Here is a 21,370-nt window from a genome sequence, read left to right as displayed (position 1 = left end):
TCAGGGTTATAGGCTTCGTTGTCTGAGTAAGCATTGATTGCCCATCCTTAGTTGCTCTGAGACTTGGTAACTGAATAAATGCCATTGTGGCTGTTGTCTTTGTATCTTTTAGATTTTTTTAGCATTTGTTTATATACCCTATAATATCAACAATATCAGTGTTTAATTTGTGCAACACATCCTTAACTGGCATCTTCTAAAGAAGCATGACTTCATATATAGTTTAAAGAGTACTACTGGCTTGTCTCTGCCTTGTCAAATACATGTTCTGCACCTATACATGCAGAAAACTGTTGATATTGTATTCCAACTCAGCACTGGAGCTGAACTGGAGCCTTAGCCCAACCAGCCACCAGGTACACCTATCTGGTAAGAATAGGAATTCAAACTTTCCTTTCCTTTTTCTTTTAGTTTTGTCATTGGGGTCACTGCTGGCCTAGCTATTATGAGGTATTTAAACGAACACCTTCTTATTTCTTCTGGCTTTGCAAAAGTGCAAATGGTTTTACTTTGATGTACTAAGTGCTAATGTTTTCGTATCAGTTATTTCTAATGATTAACCTATTTTGTGAAATGATATAATCTTTTCGTCTGAATTTCTCCTCTTTTGGTGGGGCTAATAATAAATACACTTTTCTCAAATAAAAACAATCCCTGTTCACAAAAGACAAAGGAAAGGCCAGTTGAAATTTCCTGTTTCATTAAACTGAGTGCCATTAGTGAGACTGTACACTTACTCCAGGTGCAATGTTTGGACCCCTTATATGAGGGGGATGTAGATGGATTGGAGACAGTTCCGAAGAGGTTCACTAGATTGAACCTTGTGCAGTGGAATAGGATACATTTCGATGGAGAGAGACTAAATTCTTCTCCACTAAGACAGTTTAACTAGCCACTGTATTCCCTGAGAATAGTTGGGAGCTTGGATCCTTGCTTTGAAGAAAAAGGGGTTATCTACCCTTTTGATTAAAAACCCTCCATGTCTGTCATCTGCCCTATGCACTACTTCCACATTCTCAAAAGTGTCCACTTTGAGTCTCTGTTGTAGTTAAAGCTACAATTTGATATGTGGCATTTTCCATCTGAATTTTCATTTCAGACTCATTCTTGCAAACTCCAATATGCCCTGATGGTTTCCCTTTCAATTTCTAGCATTCTGAACAAATTTATTCCATTTTGTTACAATAGGAACATCTTGGCTTCTGATTTTCACCTCCACCCTTGGTACTTGTCTTTCTGATCTGAGGAGACCTTGGGGCATTCCCAACTATTCAAACTAGCCATTCATTACCATGGTTATTTTCACTCTCCTATTTCTATCCCTTTTTAAACTTTTAAAGATGACAGAAAAATGTTTAGTTTTAATGGCTTAGCTTGTACCCTCAGCAGTTATTGCCAATAGTCTCTCAGTTGCAACCCTTTAGTCCTCAACAAGAATTCTTATTACAGTGAGTTCTTAAATTTCTGTAAGAGCTTCATACGTGGTTTCACTTTATGATCGTATCCACTTGTTACTTTACTTTGCTAACTCTTTTTTTTAAATTCAAAATAACTGCTGCAGGAAAAGTGTAACTGGTTTTCTTGAAGTTTAATCTAAGTATTTTTACTGCAGAGAATAGGCAGCTTCTGGGGAAAGCTACTGCACAATGTGTCTGTCACTTGCGCTGTTTATAATAATTATCTGCACATTGCAAGAAACCACAGGCACACGAGTTTGTGATGAGTATCAAATTTCTTGAAGTGAAATAATTCAGCCATCCAAGTGAATCCCTCTTTATGAAGTTCATTATTTTTGCATTTTTTAAAAACTCAAGAATAAAAAGGCACAGTCCTTACATTTTGCTAACTTCATGCTACTGTGTTATTTAATAAGCACTGAGATCTGATTTGGCACCTTATCAAATACGTTTTGAAAAGCTAAGTACACTCTGTCTACGGTTCCCTTTTTATCAATGTTGCTTGTTATTCCCCAAAGAATGTTGTTAAATTAATTAAGCACAATTCCTTTCATTAAACCATGTTGATTCTGCCTGTTTCCATTATAGTTTTCTAAATATCCTATTTTAATAACTGATTGTAGCAGTTTCTCTATGACAGATGCTATACCAACTGGTCTATACTTTTTAAGAATTTCTATTTTCTTCTTTCTTTAATAAAGATATTACATTTGCTATTTTCTAATCATTGGAACACTTCCAGAATCTAAGGCATTTTGGAAGATTCCTAACAATTGAGCTTATTCAAAGCTGAAGTATAGATTTTTGATAGATGAGGGCGTCGAGGCTTAAGGAAGGTAGACAAGAAAGTGGATTTGAGACTGCAACCTGATCAGCCATGATGATGATTTTTTTAAAGTGCGGATGTTGGAAAGCAAAGTGCTGGAGAAGCACAGGTCTGGCGGCATCTGTACAGAGAAGCATTGATTTTGTTTTCTCTGTACAGTTGTTGCTGGACCTCATGTGTTTCTCCAGCACACACTTTGAGATCTGCCATGATCTTATTGAATGATGGAGCAGCCTTAAATGGCCTATTTCTGCTATTAAGCCAGAGTCCTTAATTACACAGTGACTGTAAAAGATACTAACCGATCATGCCGTGAAACCCATGAGTCAGCAATATATCCTTTCAACTGAACAGTGTGATTTTCAAACAATATCTTATAAGCGAATGAAGAAGTAATGTGATGGATTATTTAGTTTAATGAAAATAAATCTCTGAAGTGACTTTACTTTGTCTACAAATGAATATGCTACTTTTTGAATTGGAGGAAATAATAAGCACTTTAAAATTGGTGCTTGTAACCATTGTTTGAATTGGATCAGCTTTTGATTAGTTATTTGTTGTACAAAATGTGCACTTTTCTCCCAGAGTCAGAGGTTTTGTATATTTGGAAGGGTGTGATGCACCAGTGCAGTTCGTGTTCGGGACATTGTTTAAAATGCTTCAAATCACTTGACATCACACTGCTCAAGGGACTCTGAAATAAATGCAAGCATACAGCTTTATCTATAGAAGATGTATGTGATAGAATATTATTAAGAATTGATTCCAAATGGACTACCTTGTAGGCAACTCCTACAATAGTTTACTGTATGAGCGCAAGTAAATGTTGTGCTTAAAGTTTTAAGAATCTTGGTGTCAGTTGCTTTACCAGGATATTTTTGTCTCTTAGTGTTCTAGCCAATATTATTCCTCTGTGTGCATCAATGAAAACAAATTGTCTGATCCTTTTCACATCACTGTTGTATCTTGCTGTTTGCAAATTGATTGCCACAATTCCTACATTTGAATAATGACTACCTTTCAGAAGTACTTTTGACTACGGAAAACATTGGAAAATTCTGAGGTCATGAAAGGCCTCTTAGAAATGCAATTTCTCTTGAGTAAAGCTTTGAGAGAAATTTTACGACAAATCATCTTTCTGTAGCCATGCATGGAAATGCCTTTTAAATGTTTCTAAAGGCAGTTAAAAATTATCCTGAACGTGACTTGTAAAGAATAATCACCAACTCAGATGATTTACTACGTTTTGGGTCAAATGCGGTGCCCTGTTAAATATCAGAAGATGTTTTATCTAGTTACCAGCAATGGTCTCTGGCTGCTTCTGACTTTAGTAGTGATACACCATTACTGTTGCAGTCAATAGAGCAACAAATCCAAAATATTTCAGTAACAAGGCTCACTTGATCAGTCAGGGGGCTCACTCTCTTACAAAATAAATGTAGGTCAACTTCAATGTGTAAAGAACTCTTCCCTATGCTCAATTCTGTTACCTAAGTTGAAGTTTATTATTACAGTTAAGCTATAACAAGTAAGCAAAGAATATGTATTTGTAAATGAACTAGGGTGAGATGAAACATTTATTTTATAAAGCAGCCTTTTGTGATTTGGCTCTCCCTGCTTGAAAGTGCAGTGGAAGCACATTCAAAAATACTTGAAAAGAGTCTAAGAGTTGGAGAGTGGGGTTAATTGGATAACTTTTCTAAGATTCAACACCAATATAACGGGCTGAATAGTCTCATTTTGTACTGTTCTAATTCCATGATAAATCAGATGGCACAGCCTAAGAGAAATAATTATTAATGGAAAAGGAAGTTACATGGCTGCTACAATGTCATCAAATTATCCTGAAGGAATTGCTTTGTATTTCTGTTTGTCATTTTGGACCACTTTAGTATATTTTTAAGTCAGAATGAGGAAGCTGTTGCAAGACAGGCAGTATTTTCTAGATATTTAGTTTTGTTAAGTTATGAAGTTAAGTTGAATTATTAGTACATTCAGTTCACAATACATTTGACCTCAAAGTAGTTGTATCTACATAAGGGATGTACATATTGTCTTTTAGGTGGATAGGATGGGAGCTCAATACTCACCCTCCACCGTACAAGACGTTTATTGTACTCTCAACCTAAGATTGCCTGATCGATTCTTCAAAACCCGAATAGAGGTACACTGACCAGGTTATATTTCTGTGATAGTTGGGTTGAGACAAGGGCATCATTACCTGATATAAAAGAGGGGTAAGAACATTTAATTTTGTGGAATTATTTCTTGGGTTTATCTGTAGATTAATTGTTGGAATAGTGATCCATATGAGTACAGTAGTTTACTATTTTCTGATGTAGTCAGTGTAGTTTGTTTAGGATGAGTTAAAATTGCATTTTACTGCTTATGCATTTTATGATTCCAGTCATTTGATCTACGTGGATTCACTGCGATGTACTTTACATAAGTAAAGAGGTTTAACTCCAGTCATGTCAGATTGTACCAAAAAGACATGCTGAATTATGGTCCAGTTTCCAGAAGGAGTGGATATAAAAGGTGCACACCATTCCTAAGAAAGGAAATAGGCCATTTAGCCCCATAAACTTGTCCTGACGTTTACACAGATCATCTGCAGTATTTTGCTTATGCAGGAAATTTTAAAATAAAAACAAAATGCTAGAAGTATTTAGCAGATCAGACTGTTGTTTCACAATACCTGCACATGTTCTTTCATTTTTCATCATAGCTCATTAGTACTTACGATTGTTAACCCAGATCCATTCAAGTGATAATTGAATAGATTTATAGAATGCTCAACATATTATAATGCAACAAATGAGTGAGAAACCATGTAAAAGGACTTTGATTTTGATAAAGGCACAAGAGGAATTGAATTGGAGTTTGCTGATGGCACGGTCTTAGACTGATGGTTAATTGAGGAAAGAGTACTCTAAATTGCAAAGATGAGGCTGGTTCAGTGGAATTGGCAGTTGCAGAGGAATTAAAAAAAAGTACTTTAGGACAAAATGATGTGCATCCTAAATGTTTAAGGCGTAAAGTACAGCAAAAATGAGGTTGGAGTAGGAGTATAGGTTTTGGAAAAATAACTACAAGAATGTGAGGTTTCATCCATTGTTTCAATTCATGATTATGAATTTGTACCAGACATCAGTTATACTATAGTTGGCACATGATGTGGAATCAGCATATAGTAAGGTTATTAGAATCTCAAAATAATTCATTACTACTGTAGCAGGAAAAATAGTATGAATAAAGATATTTTTAAAAAATTGGATCACCTCTTGTTTGAACAGAAACCGGTTACAGAAAATCTGAGATGTTAAAACTCTGGGCAATAGTGAATGGTTCTATCCATAGATAATGCCACTAACTGAGCACTGTCTGACAGCAATCACTAGAGGAATGTAAGGAAGAATTAGAATAATTTTTTGGTACACTGACCGTTTAGAAGAATGGCACTCTGCAGCATCTTACTCCACCTCAATATATAAAGGACTTCTGAATTGCTATTCCCTTTGTACATACCACATAACTAATGCATCACTCCATCAGTTCTGACCCACAGTTATGCAGCACTTCCTCCCTGGGGTGTGCCTCACTGCCCCTTCAGTATTTACTTGCAAAACGTCAACCTTGATTATGGTTTCTGGAGTGGGAACGACCCTTCTGGCACCCTGGATTAGAAACTATGTTGTCTTTACTTTTGAGAGTCGAATATTTCCTGAGAAAACCTGTTGAGGCAGAGACTGTTATATCATTTAAAATGATTTAGAATTGTGCTTGAAACTATTTAGAAAATACAGGGAGGAAACCAAGAAGGTGGAAGTGGAGACAGCTATACTTGAGTATCTACCATCAGTGGTTAGGATTGAGATAGGATGAGTATACTTTTTCCCATGGCCAATCGTATGCTTTCTCAGTACTGGATTTCAAATAAAAGGAGTCATCAATCAGGTGTATTTTGAATGTTATTGATTTATTATAAAATGAGATGCAGAATTGGTTAACGTCCTTTGGATCCTTGCTGACGATGCTAATTGACAAGTCTGATCCCAGACTGAAATCTAGCTTGATGGATTTTTAAAAGTATTTTATTTAATGTTGTGGTCAATCATTGAAATATAGTCATGCTTGGCTGCAGAGTTTCTTTTGCAATGAACTGAAGTCTATTACATAGAAGTTGAACACAATGTACAACCAGGCTATCTAAATATAGAACACAGATCGTAAAACAGCCAAATCCAAATTTTCAACCTACTATTCAACACCATATTGCCACAGAAATTCGCATCTAGAGAAATTACCTCTATATAGCTATTCGTTAAGTTTTACTGCTGTTGATTCTCCTGCTTTTGACTCTAGTCAGTTCCACTTTGAACTGTCCTAAAATCTTTCAATCTTTAGATTTCCTAAACTAAAATCAATCTTTGATTATTTGACTATAAGCCAGCAAAATACAAACTGCTTTTCATTAACATGCCAGGGGTTTGTAGTCATCTACTCTCTGACGTACACTGTATTAAGTCACTGTTCCAGAGCTGACCTATTTAGTTTTTCCTTAAATTCCCTTCTCAAAGTAGCCATCACCCATATACTGTTGTTTTCAAATTCAAACTCAACATTAGATTTGTATATTTCTGCATCTTGCAAAACAATGCAGTTTGTAACAGGAAAAATTAATATTTACTCCTCTAATTTAAGCACTGATGTACGCCCATTCACTTCTGGAGAAAAGGGAAGGAAACAAAGAGTAAGGTGTGGAAAATTTAGTCACCTGTAATTCTGATTCTCATACATAGGTAGCACAGGTACTGAGATGTTTGCTCAAGAAACAAAGTGAGGATTCTTCCAGGTGCTCCTTGTGAGGACAGTTCTGGTTTCACAACAAGCAGCGGAGCTAAACTGGGCAATTTTTTTTTTCCTGTCTTGTTTCAGCAAGTTTCTGTTCAACTACAGATAGCAAAACTATCTACAAACCCAGTTATAATAACACTCCGGTGTTTTCCCTCCAGTAAGTTCAAGTAACTAAGACCAGCAATTTTCTGGTAGTCCTTTCCAAGAAATGTCTTTGCTAAAATCAAGTTCCAGGATCTTTTCATTGCATGTGTGTTTTTTAAATAGAGGTAATGCGTAATCCTTCTTTCTTCAAGTCCGCAAACTTTATTAAGTATAAAGTCCTTGTAAGATCTCCATACTTGAAATAATGAAACAATATAGTTGAGAATAAAATAAATAAACTACACACCCATTTGCTCTTTTTTCCTTGTAATCTATCCAGTTATGTCAGCTACTTTCTTTGTTCCTGAATAATTCCAACAGTTACATTTTTAACAAGGCATCAGCAATTACATTATTTTTACCTGCATTGTGAACAACCTTGAACTGATAGGTTTGTAGCACTAAATTCCACCAAAAATGTCAGTCATTTTAATTTTGAATTTTTCCAAAGGATAGGTTGAAGAATTTTAGTTAATCTGTATCCTTGTAACCATGGGGTACAACTAATTCAAGATGTTTAAGATTCAATAGAAATCCCAAGACTATCTTTCCCAATGTGAAGTGTCATCTTTTTTGAGTTGATATAGTTTGTAACACAAATGGATTTACTGTTAGGATCCCATCTGATGTCATCACTGATAAAGTCACATCCCAGACTGAAATCTGACTATTTTTATTTAATGAGGTAATCTTACACTTAAAATTAAATTTGCAACATTGCGTGCTTATCTATAAAACAAGTTTATTATGTGAAATTATAGGAATAAAAATAAACTAAACTGAGTTATTTGCATATAACACAATTTGAAAGATTCAGAGACACTAAGAATTTTATCCCATCTATTCTGACATACTTTACAGTACTCAAACACCAGTTCTCTATCATATTCCCAGATTTAACTTTTATCTTCACATCATGGTCTGGAAAGTTTGATAGGCTTTCACTTTCTCAACTTTGAGTAACCTCGTCAAGGTTCTAACCAAACATTTCTGGTCTCGAACTTTCAATCTAAAATTAATACACTAATGAAAGTTATTTCTTAAAAGTTCTAAGATATCTCATTTCTTCAGGAGAATCTGTTTCACATATCCAAACTCTGTAGTATATATAGGATATATCAAAGTACATATCAAGCACATACACAGCACATCTACCATGAAGTCACTAACATTGATCGCTACCTTAAAGACTTTACTGAAAGTATTAGTAGCCAATACCAATTCATTGATCAAGCTAGCTTTCAGTTTCTCAAACATTTCTTCATACTTGCACTGCCTTTCTTTTAGAGTGCATAAGACCATAAGATGTAGAAGGAAAAGTAGGCCATTTAGCCAATCAAGTCTGTTCCACCATTCAAAGAAATAATAGCTGATCTGATAATCTTCCATTCTACTTTGCCTTTTCCCCCATAACCCTTGATTCTGTTGGTGATTTAAAAATCTGTCTGTCTCAACTTTGTGCTTCATGATCGAGTCTCAACAGCCCGCTATGGTAAAGAATTCCACAGATTCACTACCTTCTGAGAGAAGAAATTCTCCTCTTTGTCTTAAGTATGCAACCCTTTATTCTGAGATTGTTTCCTCTTGTGGAAGAGGGCATAATCTTTCTACAGCTATCCAGTCAAGTCACCTAAGAATTCTGCATACCTCTTGTTCTTCTATATTCCAATAAATATTGGCCAAATCTACTCAATCTGTCCTTTTAAAATAGTCCTTCAAAGCTGGTATCAGCCTAGTGAACATTCTCTGGATTGCCTCCAATGCCAGTATGTCACCCCTTACATAAGCTGCCTGGATGTTAGATCTAGAGGATTTTTAGCCGTTAGCCCATTAGTTTCAATAGTACTTTTTTCCTCTGGTGACAGTTGTTGGATTTGTTTCATCCCTTTTCCCCTTGTTTGTTTAATGTTTTTGGAATGCTAATAAGTGACTTCTAAAGTGAAGACTGTAGCAAAGTATTTTTTCATCACCTCTGTTGTTTGCTGGTTCCCCATTATTATTCTTTAGCCTCATTCTCTGTTCATTTGGTCTGTCTCTTCCCTTTTATATATTTAAAGGAACTCTTACTGTCCATTTTCATATTACTTGCTAGTTTACTCGTATAATTTTGAAGAAATAACAAAGTGGATTGATGAAAGCAGAGCGATGGGCGTGATCTATATGCACTTCAGTAAGGCATTCGACAAGCTTCCTTGTGGTAGACAGGTTAGCAAGGTTAGATATTATGAAATACAGGGTGAATTAGCCATTTGGATACAGAACTGGTTCAAAGGTAGAAGACAGCGGCTGGTGGTAGAGGGTTGCTTATCAGACTAGAGGCCTGTGACCAGTGGCGTGCCACAACGATCGGTGCTGAGTCCACTGCTTTTTGTCTTTACATAAAAGACTGATGTGAGCAGAGGAGGAATAGTTGGTAAGTTTGCAGACAACACCAATTTTGGTGGTGTAACGGGCTGCAAAGATGGTTTCTTCAGAGTATAATGGGATCTTGATCAGATGGGCCAATGGGCTAAGGAGTGGCAGCTGGAGTTTAATTTAGATAAATGTGAAGTATTGCATTTTGGAAAAGCTAGTCAGAGCAGGACTTGTACATTTAATGATAAGCTCCTATGGAGTGTTGCTGAACCAAGGTACACTCTGGGTACAGGTTCATAGTTCCTTGAATTTGGAGTCGCAGGTAGATAAGATATTGAAGAAGGCATTTGGGATGCTTTCTTTTATTAGTCAGAGCATTGATTTATAGGGCTTGGAGGTCATGTTGGGCTGTACAGAACATTGGTTAGGCCATTGTTGGAATAGTGCGTGCAGTTCTGGTCTCCTTCCTATCAGAAGGATGTTGTGAAACTTGAAAGGGTTCAAAAAAGATTTACAAGGTAGTTGCCAGAATTGAAGGATTTGAGCTATAGGGAGAGGCTGAATCGGTGAGGGCTGTTTTCCCTGGAGCGTCGGAAGCTGAGAGGTGACCTTATAGAGGTTTGTTAAATCATGAGGGGCATGAATAAGATAAATAGACAGTCTTTTCCCTGGGGTGGGGGGAGTCCAGAAGCAGAGGGCATAGGTTTAGGGTGAGGGGAAAATTTTAAAAGGGACCTTGGGGGCAACCGTTTCATGCAGAGGGTGGTGCATGTATGGAATGAGCTGCTAGAGGAAGTGGTGGAGGCTAGTACAATTGCAACATTTAAAAGGCATCTGGGTAGGTATATGAATAGGAAGAGTTTAGAATGATATGGGCCAAGCACTGGCGAATGGGACTAGATTAGGTTAGGATATCTGGTCGGCATGGACGAATTTGACCGAAGAGTCAGTTTGTTTCTTTCCCCCCCCCATCCCACCCATGACTCTGTAACACTGACTGACTGACTTTTGCCATGCCTTGTTGGTTTTTAAAATTCCCCATCCTTTTTCTTAGCAGTAATCTTTGCCATGTTGTCTGCTTTTTATGTCAGATACCATTCTTAATTTCTGGTTAACCATAGTTCATTTTATTCTCTTCTGAGAACTCTCCTTCCTCAGTAGGATAGATCTTCGTTGTTAGTCATGAAGTATTTTTGTGAATGTCTGCCATTATTCAAGAACTGTCTTTCCCGCTCAAGCCAGTTTTTACTGAGTCCTGCTTCTCCTTCTCAGTCTGAATGCTTATGATTGCTGTTTCCTAGGGGATCTTTTACATTGAGATCATTTATTAAACCTGCCTTATTTCATCTTATTACCAGATCCAAAACAGCCTGATACTTTTTTAAATTCACAACATGTCAATGCAGGAAGCTGTCCTGAATACACTCTGTATCCTTCCTTGTGACTACTTCTGCCAATTTAATAATCACATAGATTGGAATAATTAAAGTCACATTTTGATTAATGTGTTATGTTTTTCCAAATGCCTTCATTATCTCCTGACTTATTCTGTCTCTTGTACAGTTTAATTACTGTCGGGCTGTTGACTAGTCCCACAAGTGATCCAGTCCTCCCTTTGTTATTTCTTTCCTCCACTAATTTAGATTCTATACCTTCCAATCCAACATCATTTATTGCTAAGGTAGTTAATTTACTGTTCTACCAACAAAACCACCTCACCATTCTTTTGTTCCTTTCTACTTGTCCTTTCAAAAATTCATGTATGCCTGAGCATTTAATTCCTAGATTTCATCTCGTTACAACCATCTCTAATGTAGCTGTCTCTCCATTAACCTCTTTATGCTATTGACTAATATATTTTATTCCAAATACTGTGTGCATTTATATAAAGAGCCAACTTTATAACTATTTTTCCCCTTTTTGACAGTATTTGCTGCTTGTTTTCTATGTTTGTAGACTGCTTTCCTGTCCCACTATGGATATCATAACCCCCAACACCCCCCAAACCAAAGGTAGATAATTTGGTCCCCCGTCAATAAGATCATGGTTGATCTGTTTATGTTTCGAATTCCATATTCTCATTTACCCCCAATTACCTTTTGGTTTTTGTTGGGCAAGGAAATCAATCTATCCCTGTGAGAACAAATATGTAGTGACCCTGCCTCTGAGGCAGCGTGTTCCAAGGTCGCACAGCTCAGAGAATTTTCTACTAGCCTCTTCTTTATGAAAGGTTTACCCCTAATTTTCAAACAGTACCCCAATTTTGGACTCCCCACAAGATGAAACATCTTTTAATGTCCATCCTGTGAAGACCATGCAGGATGTTATGTCCTTAATCAAGCATTCCCTCACTTCTGTACTCCAGTGGAAACAACCACAATTTGTCCATACTTTCTTCATGAGCCAGCCCACTTGTACCAGGTATCAATCCAGTATTTCACCTGAGTCACTCCAATGCATTTAAATTATTCCTTAAATAATAGAGAATAAAACTTTGCACTATATCGAAGTGGTCTTACCAGTGCATTATGTAACAAATGCCTAACATCCTTCTTTTTATGTACAGTTCCTCACCTAATGAGCATTCTACTCATCTCAAGTATTTGCTAACCCTACATACTAATTGTGATTCACGCACTAGATCACATGCACCTTTGAATTCTGCAATCATGCTCCATTGTTATTTTTATTCAAACCAGCCATCAAACCAAGTCATAAAACCAGTTGGGTGTTTTCCCTGAACTTCAAGCAACTAAGACCAGAAAATACGTAGAATCGTATAGTAATTCTTGCTTTTAAAAAAAGGTTTGTGCCTTTTCATCAACATTGTTACAACAAAGCAATTTTAGATATCTGCAATCCTTCAAACTCAAGTCTACAAAAAATTAAATATGAAGCCATCATAACAATACAGTCACAATGAGCTGAATGTACTGATCTTAGGCTACAATTCTGTGCATTTAAAATAATTATTTGCTCATTAACTTATTTGCATTCTGTTTCATTTAAACTTTATATTTTTATCAGTGCATGATGCCTTAGCCAATTTAATTGTTGAAATATACAGGGACTACAGTGGGAGCAGAAATTTCATTGTAGTTCCAGGATTTTAATGATATAAAGTCAGTGGTGGACTCATGATGATCCTGATACTATGGGTCATAAGCTACTGAGGGGTGGTGGTTTGATTTGTTCCATACACAACTCGGAGCATGAGAAATGTCAGGATTGAGGTAGAAGATTCCTAGGACAGGGGTTTTCCTGATCAGTTCCCTGCTCAGCCTGAGGAATCTCATTTAGCCTGGTGTTAGTGGATACCCCATCAGTATACCGGAGAGGAATGCATCTTGGAGTCCTGAGGTTGGAGTTCTGGCTCCAGCTCTTGGAAGGCAAAATGTTTTTTTTTTAGTATCAATTTGTGACCCCTTGACAATGGGGCTGTTAAAGACGTCTTGGGAGTGGAAATTGAACAGCATGTTAAGTTTGGGCTCAGTGGCAGAGGTTTTGGTTGAGTATAACTTGACACTTACACTGAAAGCCTCCTCTTTCCTGGGTAATGTTTAGCTCCTGGATACAGTAATTTGTGTGCAGCTGTGTCAGTTCAATAGCCTTCAGGGCAAATCTTGCCCCTTCTATCAATTATTAACATTTAACAAACCAATATGAACTGTTAATTGGTAAACTCTTATTGAGCTGTCTATGATGTTTTCAATGTTAAGCTTTCTTTAATGTGTTTAGAATTTCAAAATCTCTCTTGACCTTCTGAAAATAGTAATTGTTTCCTTTTTATTTGTAGACTTTGAAAGAACTGCTCTGTTTGTTAAAAGGAAAAATTCCAGAAGGCTTCGATGAGTAAGTGTTCAGAATATGGCAATGTGAGTTATGGGCTTTAAGGTAGAGTAAATTGAGCTTTTATGACAGTTTTAAAATTGATAAGTGAAAGCGTGCAAACCAGAAATGTAATCCTACAAACTTCTGATTGGCATTTGGATATACCAAGGTCAAAACGTTATTTTTCTAAGAGTCATCAGCATGAGTGACTAAGCAGGCATCGCGTTACACCCTTCACCTCTGCTTCTGGTCTGGTGCAATATCAGAATGAGGTTAAGCTATATTATTATTTAATTAAATGCTGTGCCACAAAATTGGTGCATTACGGGAATTGGGCCATAAGGCAACATTTTCAGGTATTTTGTCTTCAATTCTTAAACTATAAAATGTTTGAAATAATTAGCCAGTCAGCTGGAATGTGTGGTGAAAAGATTGATGTTTTGAGCTGGCAACCTTTCGTGGAAGTTTGAAAGGTCATACAGTTTATAAGCAAGTACAGAGACAGCATAAAAATATATAGAAGAAAAGAATATAAGAAATAGTCAGAATTAGGGAAAATAGGAGAGATTAAATAAGAAAGAGAATAATAATACAAGGTATAATGGGTCAAGTAAAGACAGAAGAAAAGGGTCCAGAAGTAGATGGTACATTTGTTCTCCGTTTGAGGTTCGCTAACATCCTAAATGCCCTAGAGAAGGTGCTGGTGAGTTGCTTCCTTGAATTGCAGCACTCTATTAGGTGTAAGTATTTCCATTGTGCTGTTGGGAAGGGAGTTCCAGGAAGTTCCTGGGCAGCACGGTGGTACAGTGGTTAGCACTGCTGCCTCACAGCGCCTGAAACACGGGTTCAATTCCCGACTCAGGCGACTGACTGTGTGGAGTTTGCACGTTCTCCCCGTGTCTGCATGGGTTTCCTCCGGGTGCTCCCACAGTCCAAAGATGTGCGGGTCAGGTGAATTGGCCATGCTAAATTGCCCGTAGTGTTAGGTAAGGGGTAAATGTAGGGGTATGGGTGGGTTGCGCTTCGGCGGGTCGGTGTGGACTTGTTGGGCCGAAGGGCCTGCTTCCACACTAAGTCTAATCTAATCTAATAAGTTAATCCAGCACTGAGGAACAGCCTTATGTTTACTTGTCAAGATGGTGTATGACTTGGAGGAGAGCTTGCAAGTAGTGGTGTTGCCTGTTCCTTCTGCCCTTAGCTTTCTAAGTGGTAGAGTTCACAGATTTATAAGATGCTGCCAAAGGAGGAGCCTTGGTTGGTTCCTGCTGAGCTTCCTATAGATGGTGGATAGGTTTAGCCTAATGCTATCCCTAATACATAATGCTGCCACAGTGCATGGGTAGTGAATGAGATGTCAGGCAAGCAGGTTGCTTTGACCTGGATAGCTTCAAACCTCTTGTGTGTTGGAGCTGCAGTATTTGATAATTCTCCTAACTTGGACCTTGTAGATGTTGACAGCGTATTGGGAGGTCAGGAATTGAGTAATTTGCCCCAAAGTTCCTGGTCTCTGATCTGCTCTTGTAGCCATAGAATTTACACGGCTGGTCCAGATTCTAGTCGATGATGATTTATAGACTGTTGCTATTGGGGATTCAGCGATGGTAATGGCATGGGAGATGATCATTATCCAACGTATGTGTGGAATTAATATTACTTGTCACTTATCTGTCCATGCTTCTAAGTTTGTTTTTGTTTAGATCTTTCTACATAGGATGACAAACTACTTCATTTTCTAGTAAATTGGGAAAGAATCTGAAAACTACAAACAAACATCAGCAAATATCCTGATCTCTGACTTATATTAGAAGAAAATTCATTGTTGAAGCAGCAGAGGGTTAGGGTTAGACTTAGGACACTACCCAAATCGAACATCATTAAGCAAGTCATGATTAAATGCAACTTTATAGCATTATTCATGTCACCTTCCGTTACCTGAAGATCAAAAGTAGACTATTGAACTAGCAATAGAGTTGGAGTTTCACACCAGTTTGTGAACAAGACGTGCCTTGGGAATTTATTACGTTGTTGGGTAGCTGCTGGTATTCTCCTAACTTATTGAAACAGCTTGGTATTCAACTTTTCACCAAAAACAGGTATGCTTTCAGGGCCAAATACTTTTGTATTCCGAGAAACCAGCCATTTCCTAATCATGCTGAGTGAATCAAATATTAAGCCAGAGACTAAAGCAGACTTCACACTTGGCACTGCTGGTTACATGTAGTTTCAAATACTTTCAGCTTTGTTTCTTTTTTATCCTAATGTTCAGAGGCTTCCTACTCGTGTTAATTGAAACTTCTTTTCTCATTGTTTGGGTGTTGATTGTTTACAACCAGTTGAGGGGTAAATCGGCTCCCCTCTTTTCAACCATCTTGGTTGGTCGCAACAAAGATTTACCCATCTTTTTTAAGCGCACAGCAATAACACACTTCAATAAAAATGAAGTTAATAGGATTAATTAGAGCTAATTATGAGTGTTCCTTCAGTGTAAGGAAGAGCACTATTATTGCTTGCTCACCCTGCGAAAAACATAACATCAAACGCACACCAGCATAGATCCAAGGGCACAAAAACAGAAATTGCTGGAAAAGCTCAGCAGGTCTGCCTGCACCTGTGGAGAGAAATCAGAGTTAATACCTCTGGTCCAGAGACCCTCTGGACATTGTCAAAAATTGATTTCTGCTACATTGCTAATAATTATCCAAGTCGCGGCGAAGCCTCTAATTGATTCAGTGTGCTGAATCCATCCAGCAAACTGGCAGGAACTCTCCAGAGTCCCAATAGTCAGACTATTATGATGCTTAAGTTTCTGGAATTCTGGGAGAGGTGGTCTCCAGGTAGTCAGGAATCCTTTACGACCCTAATGTGCAGTGATGTAATGCAAATTTCTTTCTATCAGAGTTGGAAATGCAGGTCCCTTGAAACAAATCAGCTTCAGAGGCGGAGTTCTTTCCCCATCTAACTTCACTTTTTAGTTTGATCCTGTGCCTCCCTTTTGATGCCACAACCCCCCCCCCCCCCCCCCCCAAACCCCTGCTCCCCCAATGTTTTGTATTTTGTTGTTGCACTACACTGCACCTGATGGACAGACAACCTATATGGTGTTGGAATTACTTAACAATGTGGCTCGTATCTTTTATAGATTCGTGAATCAAGGGAAAATGCAGGATTTGGGGTGATAGCAACAAATGAATCCCAAAAACCCAAGTGAATAGATGTTTCTGGTGTGACTCTAAATAAGCATATGTCAGGAATTGTCCAAGGGTAAAGAGTCAAGTATTTGAAGCAATTCATGAAACAAATGATTCTGAGCACATACAATCAGGATGAGCAGCAAGAAAATATTTTGATCATGGCCAATAGGTCAGTCAGTAGGTATCAGAGTTACTTATTCAGTTGTGCCCTAATTGCTGGATCTCATCAGTTTGTGGTGCTGATTGGCTGAACTGTTAATTGGAAACCATTCGAGTTGCAACACTTTTTATAAACACAAGTGGTATCCAGAGTGACATATCATTATTACTAAGTCTTTGAATGGGAAAAAAAAAGCAAAAATCCATTTAAACATGAATGATGAAACATTTATATTTAGTAATACAGTAATCTCACAATTCATGGGATTGAGACATAACGGAATACAACAAAAAAACCTGGGGCTTCTTACCAACAGGTTCAAGATGTGTTATTGACAACTGCAGAAGAGAGTCTGGCTGCTAAGAAAATGATTATATGGAAAAAGCATGAACTCTTCACAAAAAAAACGATAGCTGTTAAAGAATGTTGGGGTTTGGATAGAGAATATGAATCTCTTGTAGAACAAATGACAGTGTATTACTTGTATTGAATACCATGAGACAGTACCACATCAGGTTAAATGTGTTCATTTCATTCAGGAATTTAATGAATTGGTAGACAAGGATCTGAAGATATAGGAAAAAATATTTTGCAAATTATATTCTGTAGATATGGTGACCATTTTTGGCATCTCTATGGTGACAAACAGTAAGGACAGATGACCTGTAATGGGCAAAACCTTAGTAAAGTGGAGCAACAAAATCTTAATGGAAATAAATTTGCAAATGATGAATTTTGGGACATGCTAGAGCTTAACTACTATAATAATGCATATTGTTGCAGAAAGTGCATTCAGCAATAGCTTGTGCAAAAGAAACCATTGATGAGATGTTTCACAAAGTACTGTCAGATGTGAGAGGGAGGGGGCAAGAGAGAGAGGGAGGGGGCAAGATGGAGAGAGGGAGAAAGCAAGAGAGAGAGGGAGGGAGGGGTCGAGTGAGAGAGGGAGGGGGCAAGAGAGAGACGGAGATTTCAACAGAGATAGAGGGTGGGGCAAGAGAGGGAGGGGGCAAGAGAGAGATGGAGGGGGCGAGAGAGAGACGGGGAAATGGTAAGAAAGAAGGGGGGGCGTCCAATTAGTATAACAGAATTTGCCTTCAATATTGCACGACTTTCTGGCAGCAATTGAAGGAATAACTTCATTTTATTTTGCACCAATCTAAATGTGTTACTTGTTGAAAGGAAAGTGTTCATTAAAGCTGAAATGTTAAGAAAAAAAAAGTTAGAGCATTGAGCTATCACACCAGATTGTCTGGGGGAGATTTCAGATCTGGTACATGATTTACTGTAAAAGAGAAGGGCACAGGAAATGGAAAGGATCAGTGTTATTGGACATGACAAGAAAACTGTCCAGTTTTTCATAATATGTGCAACCATAGAAATTGGACTGTAAAGGTGCATTCTTCACAAATAACTGAGATAAGTTATGAATTTTCAGACTCGGAACATGGGTTAAGGTGTTGATGATAAAGCATCAGGTACTTCATATCCCCATAATTTCTATTACTTAGAACCTAAGGGGCAAAAACTGCTAAAGTGATGCGCACCAACAGTTGCTGATTGTGGAGAACATGAAAAATAATCTGGCAATCATATACCCAAAGTAGGTTTGCAGATACTTATTGACTTGTAGGGTCCAGCAACTGGAAAATTGCCGTGGTGCTGAAATGTACAGACAGGTTTGTGGAAAAATATGAAAAACTGGCTGAATTTCCAAAATGAGGGACAAGAATTGAGGGCTACTGATTGGCAGCAGGTGGTATGAGATTAGAGAACTAGTTCCAATACTGGTTTAGAGCGTATGTTTAGGAGGAAAAGATCATCTCCAGTAGAGAGAATTTCTAGCTAACGTACTGAAAGGAATAGTCAAAGAGTTGTCAATGTGAGAAAAGAGGCCACAGTTTAACAAGGTGACAGGTTAGCATGGTTATTGGAGAGCCCAACGATCTGGAAGTGTCTGTGATTACTGGTAGAATGGATGAAGGAGACTGTACCAAGAGAGTTACGGAGCTGGAAAAGATTCCAATTATATTTGGAAGTTGACAGTAGAGATCAACCTGTATTGTCATGTAGATGGATTTGTACAGTAATGAGCGACCCTACTGGGCCAGTAATGCCAAAATTAGGTTAGTAGCTGGAGGCTTTGAAGAATGTTGATTTGGGGCAAGAGAGGTTTGGGTATACACTCCTATGTTGGGAAGGAAATTTTGAAAATCATTTCAGTCAATTTTACCAATTTTTTTTTTTGTTGGAAGTGTAATTCAATATCAAAGCAACATCCCTTCAGGGTAACCTGCTCAAGAGGAAAATATCCTTAGACCCAAAAGGAAGCATCAGAAAAAGGGAGAATTTCTGGAAATTGCATATTTAGAGTTTAAATTACACTTCTCAGCTGTGGTATTTTTCAGTAACTCAGAAGTTGCATGACACCAGGTTAGAGTCCAACAGGTTTATTTAAAATTGCAAGCTTTCGGAACGCTGCTTCTTCAGGTGGTGGAGGGAAGCACACTGGCACAGAATACATAGGCGGATAATGGCAAGATAATTCCAGGTAATTAAAAATGTCAACAGGTAAGTATAAGTAGTCTGAGTGGAGTGAAGACAGGCTGAATAACAAGTCTTTGCAGGTGATCACGAGTGCCAACTGGTGTTAGTAAAGTGTCAACTGCTGAATAGCAAATGAAGGGATGACCTATGGATTGATGAATTATGGCAGAGAGATAATTGCAAACGTTGCTGTGCTCCTGAAGGCTGGGTAGTTCACTATATGAGCTCTTGTTTGTTTCAGGTTAGGTGGCAGTTTGAGAAAGAGCAGTGGACATGTATAGATGGTCTTGGTGAGATGGTCATCGTCATCATAACATGCTGAAAGCTGCAAAGGACGTGGCGTAGTTTCTCTGCTCTGGGGAAGTACTGAATGTAATGGTCATGTCATCACAGATGCTATGGCAGTGGATGAACGGACATTGCAACAATTCAGTCCAGGACCAGAATCATCGTTGTAAGGATGAAGATTAAACCTTTTTAAGACTGAAATGAGGAGAAATTTCTTATCCCAGAGAGTGGAGAGCCTATAGAATTCACTACCACAGAAAGTATATTGAGTCCAAATCTTTGTGATTTCAAGAAGCAGGTAGCTGTTCCTTTTTGTAGCTAAACAGATTAAGGTATAGGGGAGGGTAGGATTAGGGTATTGAGCTTAATGATTAGCCATGATCATATTGAATGGCAGAGCAGGCTCGAGGGGTCAAATGGCCCATGCCAATCTTCTGTTTCTATGTTTTAATTAAATTTCTCTTTTTTTTTTTTAGGAAGAAACATCCAACCCGAGGAGAGGTAAAACAGCTTAATGCACTTTGTGATCCAAATAATAGGAAGTAAACTTTGCGTTGATTTCATCCAAGATAAGGTTGTCTGGTCATTGCATATAAAACATAAAATACAAGCAGGCATAGGCCTTTAGGCCCTTCAAGCCGGCTCTGCCATTCAGTATGATCATGGTTGATCATCCAATTCCCATATCCCAATTTGACTCCTTTAGCCCTCATAATTAAGCTGTAACTATTTTACTGGCTAAAAACAATTTTGAGGTGAATTTTATTTTACTGATTCGGTTTTTTTTCCCATAACTGTAAGGTGATGAATTCAATGCAAACCAATTTCTGCTGGAGCAATCACAGACCTCATTGACTATATTAGGCTTACTCTCTTGTTAGCCATCTCCTGATTGCTTTGTATGCAGATGGGTATCCTTGGTTTCTACTTTCTTATCAGCATTTCCTTCCTTCTGCATCAAAATCTGCTCTAGAGAAGAAAATAAATTGAAAGTTTGACTTATTTTGACCACAATTTCTGACTTATTGGAGTGAACAAAATGAATAGACTTTTCCTTCCATTTATTGTTGGCCAGAATTTAAACACCACTATTGGATGTAACTATTCGGTCTAACTTTACCTTTGACATAAATCTTGATTTTTTTTTTGGTCAGTAGGTACACTTTCTGTTTGATTTTCTGGATTCTGCAGCCAGCACTCAAAGGCTTAATTGTGAAAGCCATTCAATTCTTCATTGTTGTCTCCACTGGGAACAAGACCCAAAGTACTTTAATATACTGGCCCCATGAGCATTTCTCAGAAAAGGTTGTCAATCCCAGAAGGCATTAGCTGTTTAAAAACAAAGCAATATATGGGGTGGCATGGTAGCTCAAGTGGTTAACACTGTGTGGAGTTTGCACATTCTCCCTGTGTCTGTGTTGGTTTCCTCTGGATGCTCCTGTTTCCTCCCACGGTCCAAAGATGTGCAGGTTAGATGGATTAGTCATGCTAAATTGTCCTGTAATTTGCAGGTTAGGGGGATTAGTCATGATGATATGGGGTTACAGGGATGGGATAGGGGGAGCTGGGTCTGGATGAGATGCTCTTTGGAGCATTTCAGACTCAATAGCCAAATGGCTTCTTTCTACACTAAGACTTCTATAATTCTTGTATTGTCTTTTTGGAGAGAAATAGAGAATGAAATTTACCATACAGACATAGAAGATATTTGATT

The 21,370-nt window shown here is 37.9% G+C and overlaps 1 protein-coding gene across 3 annotated transcripts in view; it reads left to right on the top strand.

The window, feature by feature from the left end:
• dpy19l1l (dpy-19-like 1, like (H. sapiens)) overlaps nucleotides 1-21,370 on the top strand; it is a 77,412-nt gene that overhangs the window by 46,464 nt on the left and 9,578 nt on the right. For 2 of the 3 annotated variants that reach the window (XM_060822966.1, XM_060822969.1), the window contains 3 exons: nucleotides 4,346-4,447; nucleotides 13,436-13,491; nucleotides 20,133-20,157. In XM_060822966.1, coding sequence (XP_060678949.1) covers nucleotides 4,346-4,447; nucleotides 13,436-13,491; nucleotides 20,133-20,157 — 183 coding nt within the window. The remainder of the gene's footprint in view (nucleotides 1-4,345; nucleotides 4,448-13,435; nucleotides 13,492-20,132; nucleotides 20,158-21,370) is intronic. The other variant, XM_060822968.1, reaches the window with a different exon arrangement.

This window comes from Hemiscyllium ocellatum, chromosome 4, assembly GCF_020745735.1.
Source record: "Hemiscyllium ocellatum isolate sHemOce1 chromosome 4, sHemOce1.pat.X.cur, whole genome shotgun sequence".
In the NCBI taxonomy this organism is placed as follows: Eukaryota; Metazoa; Chordata; class Chondrichthyes; order Orectolobiformes; family Hemiscylliidae; genus Hemiscyllium; species Hemiscyllium ocellatum.
The sequence above is the reverse complement of the archived record's forward strand: the minus strand, read 5'-3'. Positions and strand labels throughout refer to the sequence as shown.